We start from the raw sequence: 23403 nt of genomic DNA on the forward strand, positions 1-23403 counted from the left end.
GTAGCATTTTCTAAAATCGTTAAACCTTGTTTCTTCTAGTTTAGACAATTGAAAATTGCAATCCAATTGCTAGCACAATGCTGGGAACCAGAATGATGCATTTCTGATGGCTAGCTTGATCCATTTTTTTGGATGTCAGGAGTTTGTTAAAGCCGTGAAGTGTATAATTAATATTGGCAAAGGCTAAGTGTAAATAAGTTTGAATTGTGTGGGAATTCTTAGCTGAGATATCTTTGTTGTTTTGAGCTTGGTTGTAAGTGTACATAGTAAATGGGGGCTTACAGCATGGCACCTGTTGTTGCAAAGGAAAAGAATCCAGTATGCTTTCAGAGCAGAGGGGTAGAAGATTCAGCGAGTGGAAGTGAAGGAAACGGTGATATAATCCCTGGAGGGCAAAAAAAGAGGATTGGATTGCTAGGCTTCTTGGAAAAAAATTTAGAAGCTGAGATTATTTTCAAAGTTTCAGTGGATAGAAAATTTATGAATTAAGACAAGAATACCATCTCCGAAGACTAATGGAAGTGTTTTGTTAATCCATGAAAGTACAACTTTCCTATGTCTCGAAAAGAGAGTTACTTCTAGAAATATATGGCTTTAATTTACATTCATGAATTTCATTTTAAGTATATATAGCAAAATGTCTCCATTCATAAAACCAGACATAACATGATATATTTTGGATTGAAAATGGTCCATAAGATGTATACATAAAATTCTTATCCAACAGATGTAAAGCAATGTTCTTCATTGATCTAAGCATGTCCCAATGTCACCAACCCGTGGTGCCACCACTCATGTGCACTACCATCCAAATGTAAAGTTGCAAATTTAATGGCATCATCTTCCAGCATTGGATTAAGATTAAAATATGTTTCAAGTTTTTGAACCCAAGCCCTAGTTGTAGTCTTCCATGTACCATCAAAAAATGGTATTGAGAGATGTCCTATTTTCTTCTTGAGGTCATAATGTTCTTGCCTGTTCCCCCTGAATGGTAAGTGCCTCATCCTAACATCCATGTAATCTCTGAATGACATTTCAGCCTAAAAATCTAAACCAGAATTCATCCAATCATTTAGAATATGATACTATACCTCCTGTTGAGTGGGATCATTGTGTTGATCATCCTGCCTTGGTGGAAAGTGAGGCATAAGGGACCTAGTACTTGCTGATCCTGCTCTATTTTGCTGTCTCGCACCCCCGTTATTAATCGAGCCATCATCATTGCCATTATTCCTGACATTTCCATTGTTCCCATTATTTCCTTGTCCACCTGGATTAATATTACCTTGATTTTGGTTGTTCCCATTGTTCATAAATGTTAAGTGCTCATTCATAAGGGTTGCCATCCGCTATAATGACATCTATAGTTCTCATTGTCCTCTAGCAAAATCATTTAGCATATCCCTAGTACTTGGTTCTGCTCTCTCATCCCCCATATTTCCAGCTATAAGTGGATCACCTGCTTGTTCAACTTCAGGTAGATCATTGGGGTAAATGAAAGTGGGAATTGGATCACCCTCTTGTGAAGATGAACCTCGGTTGATACCCAAAATACTTGACACAGTTTGTCCTTCTGGAATTAATGGTGGTTGTCACTCTTTCCTTAGTTCACGCTGATAATACTTTCTCTCTCTATGACTCATTAACCCTCACAGGTTGGTAGGTCTTAAAGCTCTGATACCACTATAACAGGCTGCCCTGTTTGCTAAATACAAGTAAACTATTTTTTTTTTTCTTTTTTGACAAATTGCTGAAGTTATGTTGAACCTGGTGCGCTTTTGTGTTTGAAGACTCTGAATAACACCGATATTTAGAACATTCCAAAAACAGAGCGTATAATAAATTGATACAACTAACTGTTAATTTATTAAATTCCAACCACAGAATTTTCAGAAAAGCATCACTTCTTTACAATTAATGATTCAAGGAACACATGTATATTCAGTTTGTTTTAATGCAACTCCTAACAATGTGTGTATCATTCAACAGTGGAACCTGAGAAGAAGACCTCTATGACTGATTTCAGCTCCAGTGGTGACATTCAAGCAGGCTACAACAGCGATCTCCTTCCATTCCTCACACCCAGACAATAACAAGATGTCATTCATTACACTAGCGGGCGGCTCCCTTTCCAAAACACGAGCTGCTCTTCTATACGACACTCAGCACACAAGAAGGAAGGCAACCAAGGGAATCGTGAGTCTCCAGATTGGGGTTGCTGCAACCAGTTTGCTGTATGCTACAGCAGCGATATAACCCTCTGTGTAAATTTCAGGTTTCGCCATGTAATGCAGAGAAATGAAGGTCATTTTCTCCTCAGAACCGTTCAACCTATACTTAGTTTTCAGCCCTGGTTTTCGCGTATTACCCAAATACTCAATTCTGCATTTTAAGACTTCATGCACTGCAACTGTATTTTCTACCTATCACTTAAGTTTTGCGATTTCCTTGCAGCTGCCATATCAATCTCCCAAGGCCACACCATTAAAGTTCTGACCCAAACCCATCCTCTAGGATACTAATCGATTTTCAGCAACATTCTTAGAGTTGGATTCTAAGAGGAATACCCAGTCTAGTTCTGCAATTTATCCAACTGAGCTTACTCAACCAATCTGAATCTTCTATGCTCTTCAACTCATTCAATATCAATTTGGTTTTTTAAATTTCCAAACCTGGTCTTTCACAGGCAAGAGAAATGTTACACTTGAGGGATTTCGTCCCCAAATGCCATAAAAGACTCCCGAATTTCTCCAAAAATCACCAATTCCAAACTAGCACAATTTCCAAGATACGTCCATCTGCATTAAATGCTCTTTTTTATAACTCCATTTGGGCACAATTACCAATGCATCATGAATGTGGGATAAAAGAAAGTTGTAATAAAAGATTAATATCCCTTATGTCTCCAAAAAGATAGGGGACTTTTAATTTTCCCCTTTAAAAATTAGTCCCAGCATTAAATAAATCACTAAAGTTAAATATTTAAATTTAACTTTAGGAACTTTTAATTTATTGCCCAAATAATTAATGGCCTATTAAATTAGCAATCCAAATGAAGAATTAAATGCACCAAAATATCGACAACCAAAATTGCTTCAAAAATTTACCAGAATCTAAGCCACAACTGACTTACTATAAATAGTAAGTATCTGAAAAACCCATCAAAACACCTCCGATTGGCTTGAAACTAAAATTACCTAGGCCAAATCATTCACCGATCCCTGTAAAGTCCCGGTTAGCCCTCCAGACCATGGCAAGATGGGCTAATGACAAATCGCCTTATGACTACTAAAAAGGGGACATTACATGCGAACTCTTGAACATGTGAACAATTGAGCATCAAATCCTATCAATTCAATGGAGAATCAGTGGAGTCATTTTCTATGCTCGACAGAATTACCACAAAAGGAAGGTGAGGACACCGAGTCGTCAACCAGATTTGCAAAAGAAAGGAAACAGTTCACATTCATTTCAATTGCAGGCTACAACCCGTATGAGCTCTCTAGTTAGATCTCTCTTATTTCAAAAATTCAAAAAAAAAAGTGAAAAAGTTGAAACAATCCAAAAAAAGTAAAAAACTAGAAAAGCAAAAAAAAATCATAAAATCATAAAAGAGAGATTTTTCTATGGATGGGCAACAAATTCATCATTCCCGTGACAAAAGTGATCAACAAGTAGATATCCTTCAACTTTGGTCAACTTTGAATGCACAACTGCATCCACGCAATTTTTCCGCATTTGTAGTACCAGGGTAGTGTAGAATACACGAGACTGCTGAACATAACAAGTTACATTGCATGACATTCTTGTCAAGGGTTGAGTTAGCATTACAAGGGAAAATCTTCTTTTGGGATATTGTTAAGCCGGAGGTGTTCGTAGAACCTAATAATTTCAATGCTCCACAATACAACGACGAATTCACGAGGTTTAGAGGGTTAATTGAAAATCAATTAAGTCTTGATGAAGAATTGTGTTTAGAAAGCATATTGCTACCTTGGTGGTGTAGGATTCACAAGGAACCCCATTCAAAGTTTACGTGCTCATTGTGTTAGGAGGCAATTAGTCAAGTTAGATGTCAGTATGGAATATCTAAGCCACCAGATGAGTGCATCACTGAGAAAATTTCAAGTTCCTATCTTGCAATTGACAAGTATAGAAGAACACAAGAATATTGATAGGATTATTGACTCTTTCCTCTTAAACATAAGATACCCTAGGATTGGTACAAGTGTTAGCCTTTTCAATGTCATCTCTAGGAAAAATATCATGTATGGAATGTAAGGTGACATTAAGGAAGATGATTATGATATCATCCTCTTCCTCTAGGATATCCTTATGGTTGAGGCACATTTTAGGAGAAAGATCAAAATCATTCATCAAAACTTCATCCTTAGGAAAGAGAGTTTAATAGAATTGTTAATAATCTCCTCTTGCATAGTATCCTCATGGGTAAGAGGATCCTTAGCAGAGGGTAATTCGTAGCTATGGATGAAAGAAAAACATGAACTATCATCATATGCACAAAAGGGAACATTATGGAGATCTTGAATTAAAATTGGTATTGAATTAACAAAGCAAGATAACAATTCCATTTATCAAATTTACTTATGATATGCAACAACCAAAGCAATGTTCACTCAATGTATGCAACAAAATTATGAAAAATCAGATCTGAAAACACCAAATCGGAAATATGCAAAAATGTTAGAAGTCCTAGGTTCGCCAAAATCTAAGGTGTTGGAATTAGGGCTCCACCACCTAGATTGATAATAAAGCCACTAATTAAACCTTGAACTAACCTTACATTAAGGGAAGGGAATTCGATTGATCCAATCCTAAAAGGACTGAATTCAAATCAGGTTAATCCTTCCCTTGTTAGAGTTGAAAATGAAGTGTAATTAAGGTTGACATGTAATGTTAGATCTAGGTCAAACAATGAGAAATTAACATAAAACAATAGCAAGAAAATGTTCCAGATGTCAAGAAGAGCTGTAAACCTAGATCTGAGGAAGAAAAATGGATTAAAACCCTATGATAGAAGATTTGGGCTGAATTGTCAAGATCGAAAGGGAGCAGGTCGCCCTGGTCCTCCAAATGTCAAGGGCAAACAAACTAGATCTTTTCTGGATCAGGACGACAAACAAAATCCACTATTAGAAGGTCGTCAAAAATTCTTGAGACTAAGAGGAGCCAGTCGTCCTAGTACTCCGCTTTTTGCTCCTTCAAAATCTAAGTCTGATTGTCATCATCTATTCTACATGCTTCCTCGCTTGCAGCTCCTAAGACAATTCCTTGCATAGAGAAAGAAAGAAATACGATTGTTGATGGGGGTTCTCCTTAGGCCAAACCCCAGTTTTGGAATTAACCTTGAATTGAAATAGTAATTGAAATGTTGAAGTAAATGTTGTATCATAATACCTCAAATCTGCAATGACTGATTGAAATTGATGATGCAATGCTCTTTAGATGTGATCACAAATGTTGATGCAATAACATGACTTGACATAACATGAACATGACCTAATCAAACACACATACTTGCATGAGAATTGATGTATTTTCTCCATGATGCTTGAAGAATATGGTGGGATTAAATGGAGCCTTCAATGCTTGACAATGCTTGACAATGAATGCTTGTAATGATCTCAATTACGCTAGGAATGCTTCTTAGAGTCTTAGATCTAAAATGAATTGATAGGATGTCTTTATATAGGGTTCACTAGGTAAATTACCAATTAGACCAACCTCCAACAATCACATTGAGGCACAGGGACCAAAATCCATTTGGGAGGGAGAGTACCTAATCCTATTTAAATTGTGGCCTGTTTAAGGGGGATCATAGTGCCCAGGGCGCCCCAAGTTCCCTTGTCCTCCCAAAACAAGGCCAACAAGTAGGCAAACAAGAGGGCAAGGTCCCAGGATGGGGACCATTTAGCCATGCAACAAGGCGACATCAGATTTAGAGTAAAATGGACGAAAATGGGCCTAGGGAGAACCAAGATGGGACACACTAAAGTAGGAGCACAAAAATGAGGTTTGAATTATACTGATTACAATTTACGATGCTACAACTCTCCATATCTATTTTTCTATCTCTACTACTCTATTTTGTTGTCTCTCTCTCTTTGTGCATCGCCCCCTCTCTCTATATCCTCTTATATCTCTATCTCTCTATCACTCTATCTCACCGTTTATATCTATCTATATCTTTTCTTCTCTTTCTTCCTCTATATATCCTCATCTCTCACTCTATCTCCCTATCTTTATCTACTTTATATGTCCCTCTACCTCTATCTATTTGTTTCCCTCTTCCTCTCTCCCTCTATCATCATCTCTACCTCTATCTGCCTCTATCTCTAGACGTGTCTCCCTTTCTATCCATCCATTTCTCTCCCTCACCCTTTTTCTCTACCTCTATATCTATATCCCTTTACCTCTCTCCATATTTCTTCATTCATCTCTCCCACTATCTTTATTTTGTTATCTCTCTCTCTCTCTCTCTCTCTCTCTCTCTCTCTCTCTCTCTCTCTCTCTCTCTCTCTCTTTATCTATCTATCTATATATAACTCTCCTTCTCTCCATATCCCTCTCCTTCTCCATCTCTATAACTATCTCCATTTGTATCTCTCTCTTCCTCTATATCCTTATCTCTACAACCCCTTCTCTCCCTTTATATATATATATATATATACAAAAATAACATGAGACTTTAGGTAATGGAGCCTAATTATCTTTCAGCTTTAGAAGTTTTGTTTTTGTCGTGTTTGTATCCCTATAAGTGGATCTGCATAGTTGATTTGAAACTATCCCTTCTCCATTGAGACTTTTTTTGCATAAAAAAATACATATGCTAAATTTTCTATCAATTGATCTCATGTACTACAAAAATATATGCAAAAAAATAGACCAATTTTTTTCTCAATTGACATTCAACGCCTCTTCGGCATACCAATTGCACACCAAGGTGCAATTGCTAATCATTTCCTATATTATAGAACGATTTCACCAACAAATTTCAAGATTTCAAACAAATATTTGAGAAAAATACTCTTCCGTCCCACATATTTACCAAAGAACTAGTGTTCTTCATTGAAATATGCACCTATGCTTTCAATACTGATCTATGATGCAATTCAAATTTATGTTACCTGCCAAAAAAGAATTTCTTGCACAACTGCACTGGTAGGGACACCTTCAGGCCACATTGGTATCACAATGTAAACTGCAAACCTCTCATTTCTCCTGATTTTACTTGCAACCTTTAAAGCTAGTTCTATAGGAATCATATTGTTTGCACCTGGTCATAAAATGTGAAAACCTGAGAGTCAAATGACGGAATAGTAAGAGATCATATGCTGAAAAGAATCCATCTGAGAAAAGGAAAACCTTGAACAATCACTTCAGAACATAATCTAAAACCAAGAACTAAATTTAAGTTCAATATTATCATCCTCAATCAATCTCAAATAAAATGGACGAAATATGGAACTGCTAGATTTGGTCCTCAATACTAATAAATTGAAGAGGGATCTGTACACCGAAAATTCTAAAAGAAATCAACATATTTTACAGAAGGTCTAAGGTTATAGATACAAATTGATAGGAATAAGATTTAGATGCTCGAAGTTACAAAATTGAATTCTATAACTTCATGATTAGAATAACTTTTCAACTTACAGCCACTTTTCTACAATAAACACCATCATAGAAAATGAGTACAATACAACTAGTGACAGATAAAAAAAATATCTAGATTTGGAACTGATAGTTTTGGTCCTTAATACTAATAAAATGAAGATGGATCTGTGCAACAAAAAATCTGAAAGAAATTAACATATTTTATAGCAGGTCACAGGTTATAGATACACATTGATGGGAATAAGATTTAGATACCTGAAGTCACAAAATTGAATTCTATATCTTTATGTTTAGAATAAATTTACAACTTACAGGTACTTTTCTATAATAAACAGCATCATAAAAAATAAGTACCATAGAACTAGTGACAGAAAATATCTAGCCCACAAGAGGTACAACCAAGAAATATTAATCCAGATAAAACTTTGAGTGGACAGCTTCATATTGTACTACTAAAAATAAACTTCAGTGTCACCAAATTTCTATCACCAGAGAAGATGACCACATGGAATTGGAAGCATCAGTTTCCTAACATTATGGAATATGATTCAACAGAGAACAGTATACACACAAATCGCAAAACATTAACTGAAGTTTATCTTAAACATCGTCATCAAAGTACACGAGATCACATAGTACAGATATAGATGGTCTTCACTATATTCAGTCTGATATATATTGGTCTATAAATGAGCTTGATTCACTATTGACAAGTCATTGAAATTGTAATGCAGCTAGGACAGGTGCTGCAATTCATCTGTAATGGCATAGACTATGTTTGATACAATTCATCCAGCAGATAATGTACGCTGTTGAAATCAATGTTAAGCTATGGAAAAACCGCTCAATTGTCAAAGCTACATAATATACAGCAAAATAATGGAAATCGTTTGCAAGGAAATCACAGAACAACATTCCACACAAGTCAAAGAATCACATGAGTATGTTGTTGTGGGGTAACAAAACACCATGAGAAAAGTGAAGATTTATTCATATCAAAAAACCCAAAGATATGCATTACAAATCAAGAGTTAGAATTCTATCCATCATAGAAAAATTATGCTTGAATAACTTGTGACTAATCACGATTAATTATGACCAGTCATATTTTCAATATTGTTTCTCAAGTTTTTTTCAAAAAGTAATTTCAAAATATCTTTATATAGATTAAGCCTTTTTTATGGCTCTATTTTACACTTAAGAGGAAAGGAAATACAAAGCACAGTAAAAGTTATATGTTTCAGTTAGAGATTGAATTTAGGGCACTTTCAATCTAAATTTTCAGTTTCACTCTGAAATTAAAACTTCAACATTGATGAAAGCATTTCTTTTAATTAACAATGTAATAGAGATTATGGTATAAATAATGTAAGTATTTTAACTAGTTATGCTTTTTTTGCTTAAGTTCACTTAGTTGTGCTTTTATGCTTCTAGTTGCTTAAGTTGTCTTGGTGTTGGAAATAAGCCACACCTGGACCAATGATGGACTGGTCCAAGAGGGGCCAGTAGCTCAGTGGTAGAGCACTTCAGCAGTGTATGGAAGGTCCTAGGTTCGAGTCCTAGCTGGTCCATGTCTCAACATGGTATCAGAGCCAGGTCCAAGCTAGAAGCCCCAAGCACACGAGAGGTGTGGCTTAAGGTGGGGTGTTGGTGTTGGAAATAAGCCACACTTGGACCAACGATGGACTGGTCCAAGAGGGGCCATGTCATGTCCCCTCCTGGATCGTTATATATATATATATATATATATATATATATACGGAGAGAAAGAGAGAGACCCTAAATGAAGAAATTAATATTATTAATTAATATAATAATTACCAATGAATGATTATTTAAAATTCATTAATTAAATATTATTTATGAGCATGATTTAATTTATATATTATCAACGTGATTTATATATTCAATAATAAATAATAATACAATTAAAATATATATATATATATATATATAACCGAATAAATGAATAGAGTGAACTAAATAAAATCTTAATAATAATAATAAACAAGATTTAATTAATATATACCTTATTGGCATGACAGTGAAGACTTGTCATACCCGAAGGTAATTCTTATTGGCTACATCCTATCTATTAAGCCATTAGCAAACACATAATTAGTGGCAGACCACAGATCTGTCTGCCTTTGCAACCACTAATTATTAATACATGCATTAAAAGAAAGACAACTGTTTGTATCAAGGCAAGATGGCTAATCTTATAGTAAGCCACGAATATCAAACTAGATGACATTGTAACGGATGCTACAACATTATATCGACAATATTGGTTAGCATTGAAGAGTGCGACTGGGATAATAACTAACGGTGACTGAACAAGGAAGATGACTAATAATTAAGCATATATAACCATTAGTTACGGAAATGATGAAAGGATACGATCAAGGAAAATATTTATCTCTTAACGTCTCAAGGGTTGTAACCCTTCAACATGCCAAAGTATATATGGGACGTATATTTTCCAGCAAAGGGGGGGATTTAATCCACGGGTTTCATACAGCAGCGCTTACAAAAGCCTTCGCACAACCAAGTATTGATCATAACATAATATGTTAGAGGCATCGAATTGGATGACTGTTCTATTGATTCATAACAAATTGCTTAGGCAGTCAAGTGAGGGTGGTAATCCCACAATTCAACATAACCATCGACGTGTGTTAAGAAGGAACAAACAAATGAAAAATGGTGTCCACATCATTGCAGGAATATGAAGATTAAAATCAGGGAAGGAAGAAATATAAAAGATAAGGATCGGATAGGAGTGAGCGGGAGGATAAGGGGACTGCTGCGTGGAAAGAGGAAGAGGTTTGGAAGCTACAGCTGCAGGTTACGACAGGTAAATAATGAATGAATACTTCATGATATATGTTAAAATAATGAACATTTTATTATATACGTTAATGAATATAATTAATGCTTATTTAATGTATATGTTAATGAGTATAAGTAATTAATATTTTAATATATATATTAATGAATGAAGAATTTAATATATATGTTAATGAATATAATTAATGCATATTTAATATATATGTTAATGAATATTTTAATATATATATTAATGGATGGTTTTTAGATATTAAGGAATATGTGTAACCATATGTTAATGAATATGTGAAAATATATGTTAATGAATACATATTAATGAATAGTTAGGAATATACATAATAAATAAATGTGAATATATGATAATGGATGTTTCTTGAATATACGTTATGGAATACATAATAAGTTAGGAACATGTAAATGTAGTTTATGAAATGGAAAATAGTAATAAATTGTAAAATGTAATATAAATGTGATTGGATGATGCAGGCTATAGGGAGGAAACTCCCTTAGCCTAATGGAGGGATTATGATAATCCCTGATAGGTAGTATATATTGAATATCTATATGCATATATGTATGGCTTGGTTGACAAAGTTCATCCAAGAAGAGACGGATCTAGCCGGTCCCCTCTAGTAGACTTGGATGATGAGATGCATCATCCAAGGCAAGGAATTGACATATGGTCTTCCTTGGATGGCTTGGGTGTAAGTAGTTCCATCCAAGACAAAAACCGAATTAACCTTTGATTTCCTGGATGGCTTGGGTGTAAGAAATTACATTCAAGACAGGAATCGAATTCACCTTCGATTTCCTGGATGGCTTGGAACCAAGATGGATTCCAAGAAGGAGAGCTTCACAACTGCCTAAGGACATATCTCCATATGGCATTTGTATCCTTTTTATTAGATAAGAATTATGATTAGTGTTAATTAAGTACTTTAAAGTTAAATTGCAAGTTAGATTATATATATATATATATATATGTATATTTATTGTATTCTAACAATCTATTTTGCAGGATAGTGATCCCTAACTAGTAGGGACATTACAGGCCAGTAGCTCAATGGTAGAGCACTCCAGCAGCGTATGGAAGGTCCTAGGTTCGAGTCCTAGCTGGTCCATGTCTCAACAAGTTGTGCATCTAGTTTAGCTAGAGCTAAATATTTTTTATCTCCTTATCCTTGCACTTAAGTTCTCCTAATTTTAGCTTAGGGAATCGTTGTGCTCTCTATATAAGCACATCACTATGCATTGTAATTCATCCTATAGTCTTTTCTTTTGAGCAATATGGCATATTTTCCTTGCCACTCCCGTTTGTGGGAGGTGTTCAAGTTTGTTGTTTGATCTTGCAAGATTGTATTGCAAAATTCAACATGGAATAAGAGCATTAGGGTTTATTTTCTTAGAAGCATTACAAGGTCACCAAATTTGCCATCTTGTGTAGATTTCAAAGTGGGTAACTTTTATCATCTTTTAGAGAAAAATAGGCATCAAAAAAAAAATCCATTTTGAAAAAAAATCATTTTTGAAAAAATTTCTATTTTTAGAAAGTTTCTATTTTGGAAAGCCATTTTCAAAAAGTTTCTAATTTTGAAAACTTTCTATTTTCAAAAACTTTCTAATTTTGAAAACTTTCTATTTTCGAAAAGTTTCTATTTTTGAAAACTTTCTTTTTTGGAAAGTTGCTATTTTCGAAAAGTTTCTCCTTTTGGAAACCCTTTCAAGCCTCCAAGCCCATTTTGACATGCAAGTGGTTCTTTTACAATATCTTGCTCATACAACATCCGTATTTCGGCTTCCCCATATCGTTGGAAATCTAGTTCAGAGGGCTATTTGAATATGCAGGTGGTTTGATCTAATTTTGTTCCTAGTGATTCCAGAAGGCTGTTCAAGTCGGCTCTCTTTTTTGCGCTTCTCGAGCCATAACTTGCATATTCAGACTCGTTTTTTCAAAGACCAAATATCACTGAAAAGATGGTTTAGTGCTCTATCCAAAAATTGCCGCTATTTTTTTCAGATTTTGGCCCAGGTAGTTTTTATTAAGCCTTTTGCATTTTCACCTTATGGCTGATTACTTGGTCATTTTGGCTTCTGGAATCTTTTTGTTTGCATTGGATGGCTTCTCTTGGGCTATTATAAATGTCTTTCTAGCACTTCACTCTATTTGAGGATTTTGGGCATCCTTTTCATGCACTTCTTTGTTTGTAGATACGTTGAGATAAAGTGCCACTTTTGTGTATGGTTTTTGGGCACATTTTGTTGTGCCTTATTTTGTACATGCACTATATTATAAAGTGTCATGGGGGGGTGGTTGTGTACAACTTTTTATTTTTCCATCACAACTTTATCCAATGACTGTCCCTCCACGACAACATCAAAGCCTAGAGATTCGTGTGCCATGCATGTGTGCATTGGTTGCATACCCTTTTTCAGTTGGAGGTACTGTTGTGACGTATTCACACATCGCCCCATTGCAAATGGGGACCCCCACTGTTATCTTCTTTCTAGGATAGTGTTTGAGTCCTTAGCTATTAGCCTTTGCATTAGAAGGGTATAGTTGGTTAAGAAGCCATGAGTCAAGTAGATAGCTCTGTGTCAAGTGGGAAATGAAGTGGTAAATGAATGGAGGGACTCCTTGGAGGAATAAACTGAGGTTCAACTCAAGAGTACATTTTCAAGCTACTTCAAGTGCCCTTAGTTGAGAGCGAAGTTGTTCCTAGAACGCACCATGAGCCTAGCTTCAACAAACTTGAATGAATGGAATGAAGGAGAATGAGCAAGAAAACACTAAGTGTCAAGTTTCACTTCACTTCATATGCATCCACTATGATTTGGACTTCATAGAGCGAAATTCTTCCTAACACTTCAAGTTAAGCATGACATGATGCATTAGATATAATATCCCATGCTGTTATATGACTGAAAGTGTAGGGAATATTAATAAACAATTGTCTAATAACCTGTTGTTATAGTTTTCAGACTGTATAACCTGCATGTTATGCGGTTTTGGACAGCTGTATAATTCTGCGTGTTATGCAGTTTAACTTAACATATGATTTCAGACTTGCTTTAATAGTACTAACTCCAATGGGCAATGGTATAATTGTTTGCAAATGATTAAGACAGCCTTCTAGGATGAACATGCAATAGTTTTGTGTTTTTTCAGATGCATATACATGAATCAAATGCAAGAAATGAACACCTACAGCAGACTGGTATTTTTACAAACACTTCTCATGCAAACTTCAATTATATTTCAGACCTTTTTAAAAATGGTAGTTTGCTGATATAAAATCAGATTGTAGCCTACATTGCCCATACAAATGCCCTGAAAATGTGTTTCAGATTTATACTCAATACAATTACAATGCAATAACATGAAGATATAATGAAGGGAACCTAGGATTGATAAGCAGAGTTAAATCTGATCAGAATCTACCATATAATGTAGTAGTACTGTTCATGACCACTGTAGCGGTAATGTTCACGACCACTGTAGCAATGGCACTATTCACGGCCACTATAGCGACGGAACTGTTCACAACCACTGTTCATGTCACCTTCAAACTTGGGAAAGCCTTCAAAACATGATGGAAATGATGGTCTAGTCTAGGGAAAATAATTGGTGAAAAACCCAAAACGATTTGTCCCTTCTATCAAATGCAATGAACATAAATGTGAGTCTCATGTGGTCTGATCAACCTTCATGGCAGACCTGTAAAAATCTGAGAACCACCTTCAAACCTCACAAAATCACCGCCAAATTACTCGTAAATGGAGCACCTATCTGCCCTCAATAAATGGATGCCAAAACTGAAATCAATCAACCAACAGGTGAAGGCTCCATACCAAACCAAACTCCTTGGATGTTGTAACAAAGTTCAATAAGCCCTATGTGAAAGACTTAAGTATCTTCCACCACAATGCAACCCTTTAGAGGATCTTTCACCACCTCGGTTATGCTATCAATGGGAGTTTTCGTTCCCAAAGACAAATAGATCTACAGAAACCCTTGGCTCCACAAAATATCAATTCCTGGTTGCACAACAATGAAGCTACCCCCTCTATTTATTTTTTTCCTTTTAGAGGTCGGCCTCCTTCTAGAAGAAATAAAATAATATTTAATTGATCTTTCTAGAAGATCCAGTTAAATAATAATAATAGTATTATTTAAGTGACTTTATTATTTAATTGCATTTTAGATAATTAAAATATCATTATGAATATAAAGTGCAACACACGTGATATCATACGTGAGAATTCATTATCTCACAAAAAATCATATAAAATTAAAATGTGAAGCCATGAGCACCTGCCCAAGCACCCCTCTTATCAATTCCTTGGCCTACGAGGGTCAATTAATAGGCCAAACTCCTCTGCGGACTGATCCTCATGAAAATGGGGACATTACATTAGAGTTGAGAAAGTGTGTGAAAGTGAGCAAAGGAGAGTTAGAATGTTGATTTTGAAATTCACTTCAAGTGCTCCTTCTTTGGAGCGAATTCCACTTCGTGAGCTCTTTAATAGGAGTGAATTTTGCATTTTAGGACTTCATGAGGTAAATTTGACATGTTTTTGTGAATGAAGACATAAAAACCTAAGGATTGAGTTGATGTAACAATGAAGTGATTGGAGGAAAGTTGTTTTAGTTTGAAATTCACTTCATGTTCACGCCTAGGAGAGCGCCTTCATATCTTGAGGTACAGGAACGAACTTCACGTTTAGGCAGAGGGGAGCGAACTTCAAGAATCAAAGGAGGGGAGCGAACTTCATGTTTGGGCATAGACGAGCGAACTTCATGTTTGAGCATAGGAGAGCGAACTTCATGAATTGAGAGAGGAGAGCGAACTTCATGAACTGAGGTGGAGGAGCAAACTTCATGAACTGAGGAAGAGGAGCGAACTTCATGTTTGGGCATAGAAGAAAGAGAGCGAAATTCATGTGCAAAGGTAGTAGAGCGAATTTTACTTCATGAATTCCCAAGTGAGAGTGAATTTCTTTCATATGTCCGAGGGAAGATGTGAGAGCATTTACCTTGAGCTGATTCCGATTTGGAGTTGAAAGCAAACTTCATGTTCAAGATGGATGAGTGAACTTTAGGAGTCAAAGGAGGGAAGCGAACTTCACCTTCAAGCATATAAGAGCGAACTTCATCTTCAAGATGGAAGAGCGACTTCATGATTTAAGCTATAGGAGTGAACTTCACAAATTGAGAGAGGGGACAGAACTTCATGAGTTGAGGTAGTGTCATGTCCCCTCCTTGATCATTATGTAGAGCATAAATAAAACAATAATTATTATTCATTAATATATTAATTATCGACGAATGATTATTTGAAATTATTAAATATTTATTTATTTATTAAATATTATTATTTGATTAATATTCGTTGATAATAATATTCTAAAATATCCAAATAAAATAAATTAGCATTATATTATAAACATTAACATCATTAAGAATATTAAACAATAAATATTATCAATGTTTATTTATTATTTAATATTTACCTATTAATTAATATTTTTTTATTTGATGCTATTATTAATTAATTATTATTATCAATTAATAAATACTTATTGAAAAAAGTTCATTTGTTAATGAGCTCGTTAAATGTATGGGCCCAAGGATCCCACATAACCTTGTTGTTAGAAGGTGGTGACCCTTCCTTGAGTCACCACTTCCCCCTATATTATACTAAAGCACAAGTAATATTAAGAATGAGGAGAGAATCATTCAGCAATAAGAAAGAAAAAAGAAGACAAAAAAAAAACGTCTACTATTATATTGTCTAGGAGTTACGTCAGGTACGAACCTGAGAACATATCACTGATAATATAATATAATTTAATGTTGTTAACACCGTTTAGTACTACTGATATCATATAGGATGAAGAAATTAATATAACATAATCTTCTTACCATAATATAACATAATGAAGTCAATACAACATAATGCTAGTAACATATTACAATACTGTAGTGCTGATATTTTAAAATATATTTAAGGTATTACCTAATGTTGTTAATATAAGTTAAGCCAAGAATACGGTCTAACGTTATCTGATATAATGCTGCCAACAATTCCCCAAATCAGCAATTAAGCAATTAGTATGAGACGCGTTTCCTCAAGGAAAGATTACTCCAAAGAGACATGACTATTGGGAGGTATAAAAAGAGAATGATGGGAAGAGGGAAAAAAGAAGGATATATTATCTACGATCAGATTAGAACAGAACTGTTATGGAGTTACAGGGAGTAACATTTGTGTTCTTGGTGGTATGCATGGGATGTGCTTAATATGTATGCTTAATATATGAAGCCCGATAACATTCTTATGCAGAATTTAATAGTAATATAAATTTAGATAATAATTATAATAATAACAATAATAATAATACTAATACTAATAATAATTATTATTATTATTATATAATTATAATTATTATAATGTTTTATAAGTTCTGCATTTGCAGTAATATAATGATAATATCTGAGAATAAATAATGTATATAAACATATATATATAAACTATATGTATATTAATTATAAATATTAGTATATAAATCAGATGGAATGTTTAAGATTATATCAAGAAGAAGCCTATGTTCTTGTTATCACTGATTGGATTCATGTTAAAGATAGTTTTGTCTCCTAATCAATTTAGTTTAAGCCAAAGTATGTCGAGATGGATTAATTATGGTTAAAACAAGCCTAAACTTAGTAGGGGACAATTCAAGTGATAAGACAGGAAGGGAGACAGGAGGATAGCAAGCGGACTACGGTCTAGGAGCTTCAACAACAGACTGCAAGCTGCAACAAGTAAGTGATGTCTGCGGTTCATAGAGGATATATCAATGTGTGGACGTGTGTGCCACACACACACATATATAGTAATGAATATTTTAATACATGTTAATGAATAGTTCTAGATATATGTTAATGAATATTAGTGAATATACGTTAATATATGTTAATTTTTAGATGTTAATGAACTTTCCTGAGAACATGTTAATGAATATTTTCTGAATATATGTTACCGAATACATGTTAATATAGGAATATGTAAAGGTAGATTATGGAATGAAAATGATAATGAATTGTAGAATGTAATATGAATGATGTGGCTATATGATGGAGGCTATTGGGAAGAAATTCCCTTAGTCTAATGCAGGGGTTATGATAATCCCTGGTAGGCAGTATATACTAAGTATCTATATGCATATATGTTATGGTTTGGTTGACAAAGTTCATCCAAGAAGAGACGGATTTGGCCGGTCCCCTCAAATGGACTTGGATGGTGAGATGCATCATCCAAGGCAAGGAAACGATCATATATGATGGTCTTCCTTGGCATGGCTTGGGTGTAAGAAATTACATCCAAGAAAGGAATCGAATTAACCTTCGATCTCCTGGATGGCTTGCGTGTAAGAAATTACATCCAAGACAGGGATCGAATTAACATTTGATTTCCTGGTATGGCTTGGAACCAAGATGGGTTCCAAGAAGGCGAGCTGCACAGCTGGCTATGGACATGTCCCAGTATTGCACTCGTATCCTTTTTATTAAATAGGAATTGAGATTGGTGTTAATTAAGTAATGGAAGTTTAATTGCAAATTAGATTAGTTATATATTTGTTGCATTCTAACAGTCTGTTTTGCAAGTCAATGATCTCTAACTAGTAGGGACATTACAAGTAGAGGAGCGAATTTGTCTCATTTGCCCAAAATAAGATGCAAAACTGCTAATAGGTCATTTCATTAAGTGGATTTGATGTGCTCACCTTGTGGAGCGAACTTCATGTATTCCACTCCCAGAGCGAAATTCTTCTATAGGCCTTCCCTTAGGTTAGTTGACATGATTTCATCAATGAATGGTTAAAAGCAAGTTCAAAGATCACTTCATGAACAGCAAGGTGAGAGCGAACTTCAAGTGCCCCTTCCTCAAAGCGACCTCAACTTCAAATGCTCCTTCATGAAGGCGAATTCTCTCTAAATGCTCTTATTAAACCTGCAAACCGCATGAAACCACATAATTATATCAAATTAGGAGGTTATATAGAAGGTATATATCATGTGTGTTTGCTGCTCATTTGTTTGTTTTGCAGGAAATGAAGAAAGAAATCAAGCGGATCACTTTGGAGGACGATTGAAACAAGTCTCTTTAGGATCAAATTTCAACATCAAGATTAAGATACAAGGAAGATATTCACAAGGGAACTTCACAGACAAGCACAAGAAGGTGATTACACAAGAAGCATTCACTTACACAAAGACATGATCCACAACATCAACAACATGAAAGGAGTCACAGAGAAGGAATTCCAAAGCAGAGAAGTAGTTGTGCCATCAAGAATTCGTTCCAAGGCAACATCAGTACTTCAAAACTAAGAGGAAGAAAAGATCTATACCTTGCACCTCCATGATTTAGGCCCTCAAGAGGATAGTTTTAGAAGAGTTAATCAAAGTTAGAAGATCATCATCATCACCACTGAAGCTAGATAATGTTGAGTATCAAGAAATATTCTTTCATGATGATCTATCAAGCCTACAAGTGCAAGTTAAAGGTGGAATCCTAGTCATCATCCCAATCATCACTCGCCAATCAAAAAAGTTCCACAACAGCACGTCTAGATGCAATGTCCCTGACTCATCCATGATGGCACAAACTTCGAGGCACCTACCCCTATTATCTATTGATCCTATCAAAATGTTGTAATTACTTCATTGGCCAGAATTGAGTTTGTTGTAACAAACCCTAATTATGGTTTTCATTGTAAAATCTCGGCCATTGATCTCAAATTGATCTGAGCCATTGAATTGAATTGAGAGCACTATAAAAGATTCAAATCTCTTATTTGTAAAGGTTAATAGTTAGTGAATAGTGAGTAGTTCATAGTTAGTAGCAGAGCAAAAGAAGTTGTACAGAGGGCCCAAGAGCAAAATATATTAAAGGAGGAAGACTTGGTAAAGCAAAAGGTTAAGACAGTTCCCAATCCTTCCAAGCAAGCTAAGGCCAAGCCAATCAAGTTTGCACCCATCTCCAGTGCACAGAAGGCAGTCCCTCGACCTAAACCACAATCAACATCAACCAATGGGGCTGAAAAAAGAAAGGAAAAGCCAGTTAGAAAGTATGCTGCTCCAGAAGAGGAAACCGAGTCAGATGAAGAGGTTAGAGAAGTAAAGCAGACCACATATGCCAGAGTGGTGAGAAAACCTCCCTCCAGTGAAGAAGCTCAACCTGCAAAGAAGCCTAAAACTCAAGGTGAGCAATACGGTAAAGCCAGATCAGGAAACAAGCAAAAATTTGAATTAGATGAAGCCTTGACGTCTGGTAAGCTTGATGAATCCTACACTATTGTGCCTCCTTTGACACTAAGTGAATTAATTAATCAGATAGTCAAGGAAGGAAATTTAAAAAATGTCTAAGTATATTATGAGAATAGTGATGAGAGTGAGCACAAATCAATTGAAGAAGCAATAGTAGAGTATTTGAATACATATAGTAAAGTTTTGTTAGAGCTTTCATCTATAATTCCGAAGGAATTATATGATATTTTGGATGTTGGAGACATGCAGCAAGCCTTGAAAATGAGAGATTAAAAGAATACACATTAGTTAATCTGTGTTTTGTCATTTCAAAAGATGAAATCCAAAGAATTTTGAAAAATGTACATGAGAAGTTTAGGAGTAAGCACCGGGTGAATAAGATAATGTTTGGAAAATCTGTTGAAGTTGCTAAGGAAACTAAGAGCATTTTGAGGAATTTTTTGAAGGAGAATCAGTATCAAATCAATCCAGAGAAGGATGACTCCGAACCAGAAGGATAACCAAGCAAAGATACTTCTACTCCGGTGGTTCATGATCAGTCAGAAGTTTCTCACGAACAGCCATCTGTGCAGATTGATCCGGTAGAGAAAGAAGTTGTTGTTTACACCACTGATAATCAAGTAGTTGGAGACTCCAGTCAAGTTGTGCAAGATCCTCCTATCATGGAAGTGCACTCAGAGGAAGCAGCCAAGGAGATTGTAGATGAGAAAGCTGAAGAAGAAGCTGATGTAGCAAAGGGTGACACAGATACTAGTGTTGATGCTGAGAAAGATAAAGGAGAAGAAGAGGTTGAAGAGGCACCGGTGATTATGGCAAGAGCTACTATTCATGACAAAGGGAAGTAGATAGCTGCTGAAGAAAATGACTTTTCCCATAGACCGGTTGATTTGAGGCTGTTTGAGCACACTATCTCACATACAAGCACTGAAGTTAGCCACCCTTGCTCAAATCAAAGCAAGTGAGGACTTACTTAAGTCCGCATTTGAAGAAAAAGAGGTTATATCTCTGGCTACTACAGTTTTGGAGAAAATTTTGCCTAACCTTAAGCGGGATTCAAGTGACACACCCTCTGGTAAGCTTAAGGGTATGTTGAACAAAGTTGAATCAGATTTTGTGCCATTGGAGAAAGCAGCGGATATAAAAGTTTTGAACAAATTTACTGAGATGAGACTCCAAACCTTTTTGAAAACAATTGACGCTAATAGGGCAGTTTTGAAATCTATGGTAAAGACTAAAGAGTGTTAAGAATGCTTTATATGAAGGTGGTAAGATCTTTAAGTCGTGTCTCATTTTACCCAAATTTACAGTAGACATCAACAAAAAGATAAGGGAATATGAAGGGCAGTTAGCTGCAATTTCACAATCTTTTGCCCCTCTTTCAGTTTTTTCTAGCAGTCGCCCAGATTATGAATCTAACAAACAAAATCAAGAGCTTGAGTGCAAAGGAGCGGTTAAGAGGCAGAGTGGGAGAATTGAGCAGTCTAATCACTCTCCGATTGAACACTTTGCTTGGAGCTCAGTAGGATGTGGTAACTGCTTTGGGAACAGATGTACCAACAAATCTTAAGGGTGTAGAATTTCATGCATACATGTTTAGTGCCTTAATTAATGTTTTGGACTATTTCCTGAGAGGATGGAATGAGTATCTGAAGTCCTTGAAGGTAACTTATGCAAATATTTTCAAGTTTTTGTAGATCACTATACACATTCTTTTGTATATAAGTTTTGGCAGATTCCTACCTTTTCCATTGACATCAAAGGGGAGAGAAAGCAGTGAAAAATGATGCACATTCTTGGGGGGAGTCAGTTGAGTGTACAAATTTTCGGATTGATTGTAGTTTTGGATTCTTGAGCACTTGTCATTTTTCACAGTGTTGCCATCAATGCCAAAGGGGGAGATTGTTGGCAAGAGACATTGTTCTGATGATGTTAGATGCATGGAGATTACTTAGGGGTTGTCATTGATGGTTGTTGGCCATTTGGTGGAATTGATTATGTGTTGCATTGATTTTTTGTCATTGATGTCGACACTAGTTGTTTGGATGCTTTACCGGCACCCTTTTGGTCCAGGTAGGTTTAGTGGTTTTTGGTTAACTTGGATCTTGGATCCGACATGATCCGATAGACTCTGGTATAATCTGGTAATGGAATTGGCTTATTCATGATACAAATACTCATATTTGGTCAGTTGGTTTTGGTCTGATGATTGGATGCTATCCTGCTTGCTTAGAAAATTGGTTTTTGGTTCCGGCGAGGGTTTCATCGACAGAGCTTTTGGGGGAGATCTTTGATGAATTGCATAAGTGGTGTTGGTGCAGCTTCTAATGGAGTTTCAAGATGCTGTTGGTGATCGTGTTCGAGACTTGGCGGTTGAAGATCATTGCTGAAGCGTGTGGACCTATACTTGGTCCCAGTTGATCTAGGTTATGGACCGACATTAATGTAACGTGTGGGTAAGACCTATTGATGTACTTCTGGGATGTCTTATGTGTTGATATTACTTGTTTGGTCTAAGGACGACATGGTTTGTAATTATGTAATTAGTTTATTATATGGTGGCCGACCCGATTGTTTATAGTCGAGGGTTTGTATAAATAGATGTAAGATCTCATTGTAGATCATCATGGTCAATGTAAGAGGTCATGGTCAAGGAATGTAAAGTGCGAATAATGTAATATCATTCAAGTAGAGGAGTTGGTCGATCATTCGAGATCGAATTGGGTTTGTGTAAGAGGATTTAGTCCTCCAGTATTGAGCTTAACCGGAACTGTACTCAGGCATAGGAGATGCTATCTTTTACAGTTCAACACTTCTCCAGATTGTAGTCTAGATTTATATGTAGTTAGTGAGACTCCTTTTGTGATGAGCAATGTGCTCTAGGTTGTTGCCCTTCCTACAAGTGCAAGCCCCTTCATTGTAATTCACATACTTATTGCAGAAGCATCATTTGACTACGAGTAGGCTTCCCACCGTGGTTTTTCCCTTTACCCAGTTTTCCACGTACAAATCTTGGTGTCATGTGGATAGCATTTATTCTGGGATTATTGTTTATGCTTAATTGGTTCATCTTCTATTCCGGTATAAATTTTTTGGGTTTCGGTATTAAAGTTTAAATTGCTAATGCTTCTTGTAATCTGTGACAACTGATGCACCCCCCCCCTCCTCAGTTGTTTTCCGGTTATCTGAACTGTCTAACAGTTGGTATCAGAGCTTTGGTCCTCTCTGCACAAAGCTTAACTGCTTGAGGAAGATCCTATGGCGACTAACAGTTCAATTTCATCCAGTTCTTCTGGAGCTATCTTTCGAAGGGATATATCGAGGCTTGAAGGAACAAACTATACAGTATGGAAGATTTGGATGGAGACTCATCTGAGATGTCTTAGCAAGGAGATTTGGGAGATCACACAGAATGGTGTCACACCCTTTAATCCGGGATCTGGCAATCCTCCTCCGACAAACCTGGACAAGGAGCTTCAGAATGATTGTAGAGAAAGAAAAGCCCTATTGTGTGCACTTTTTGATTAGCAAATAATGGGATTAACAGACAAATCATCTAGAAAGGCTATATGGGATAAGTTGCAGAC

General features: G+C 35.8%; 1 protein-coding gene across 2 annotated transcripts in view; it reads right to left on the reverse strand.

Annotated features, from left to right (window-relative positions):
• The window catches only part of LOC131061403 (phospholipase D delta), a 233213-nt gene that overhangs the window by 48867 nt on the left and 160943 nt on the right, over positions 1-23403 (reverse strand). For both annotated transcript variants that reach the window (XM_057995056.2, XM_057995049.2), the window contains one exon: positions 7149-7297. In XM_057995056.2, the coding sequence (XP_057851039.2) occupies positions 7149-7297 (149 nt within the window). The remainder of the gene's footprint in view (positions 1-7148; positions 7298-23403) is intronic.

Source organism: Cryptomeria japonica, chromosome 2 (genome assembly GCF_030272615.1).
Source record: "Cryptomeria japonica chromosome 2, Sugi_1.0, whole genome shotgun sequence".
Taxonomy (NCBI): Eukaryota; Viridiplantae; Streptophyta; class Pinopsida; order Cupressales; family Cupressaceae; genus Cryptomeria; species Cryptomeria japonica.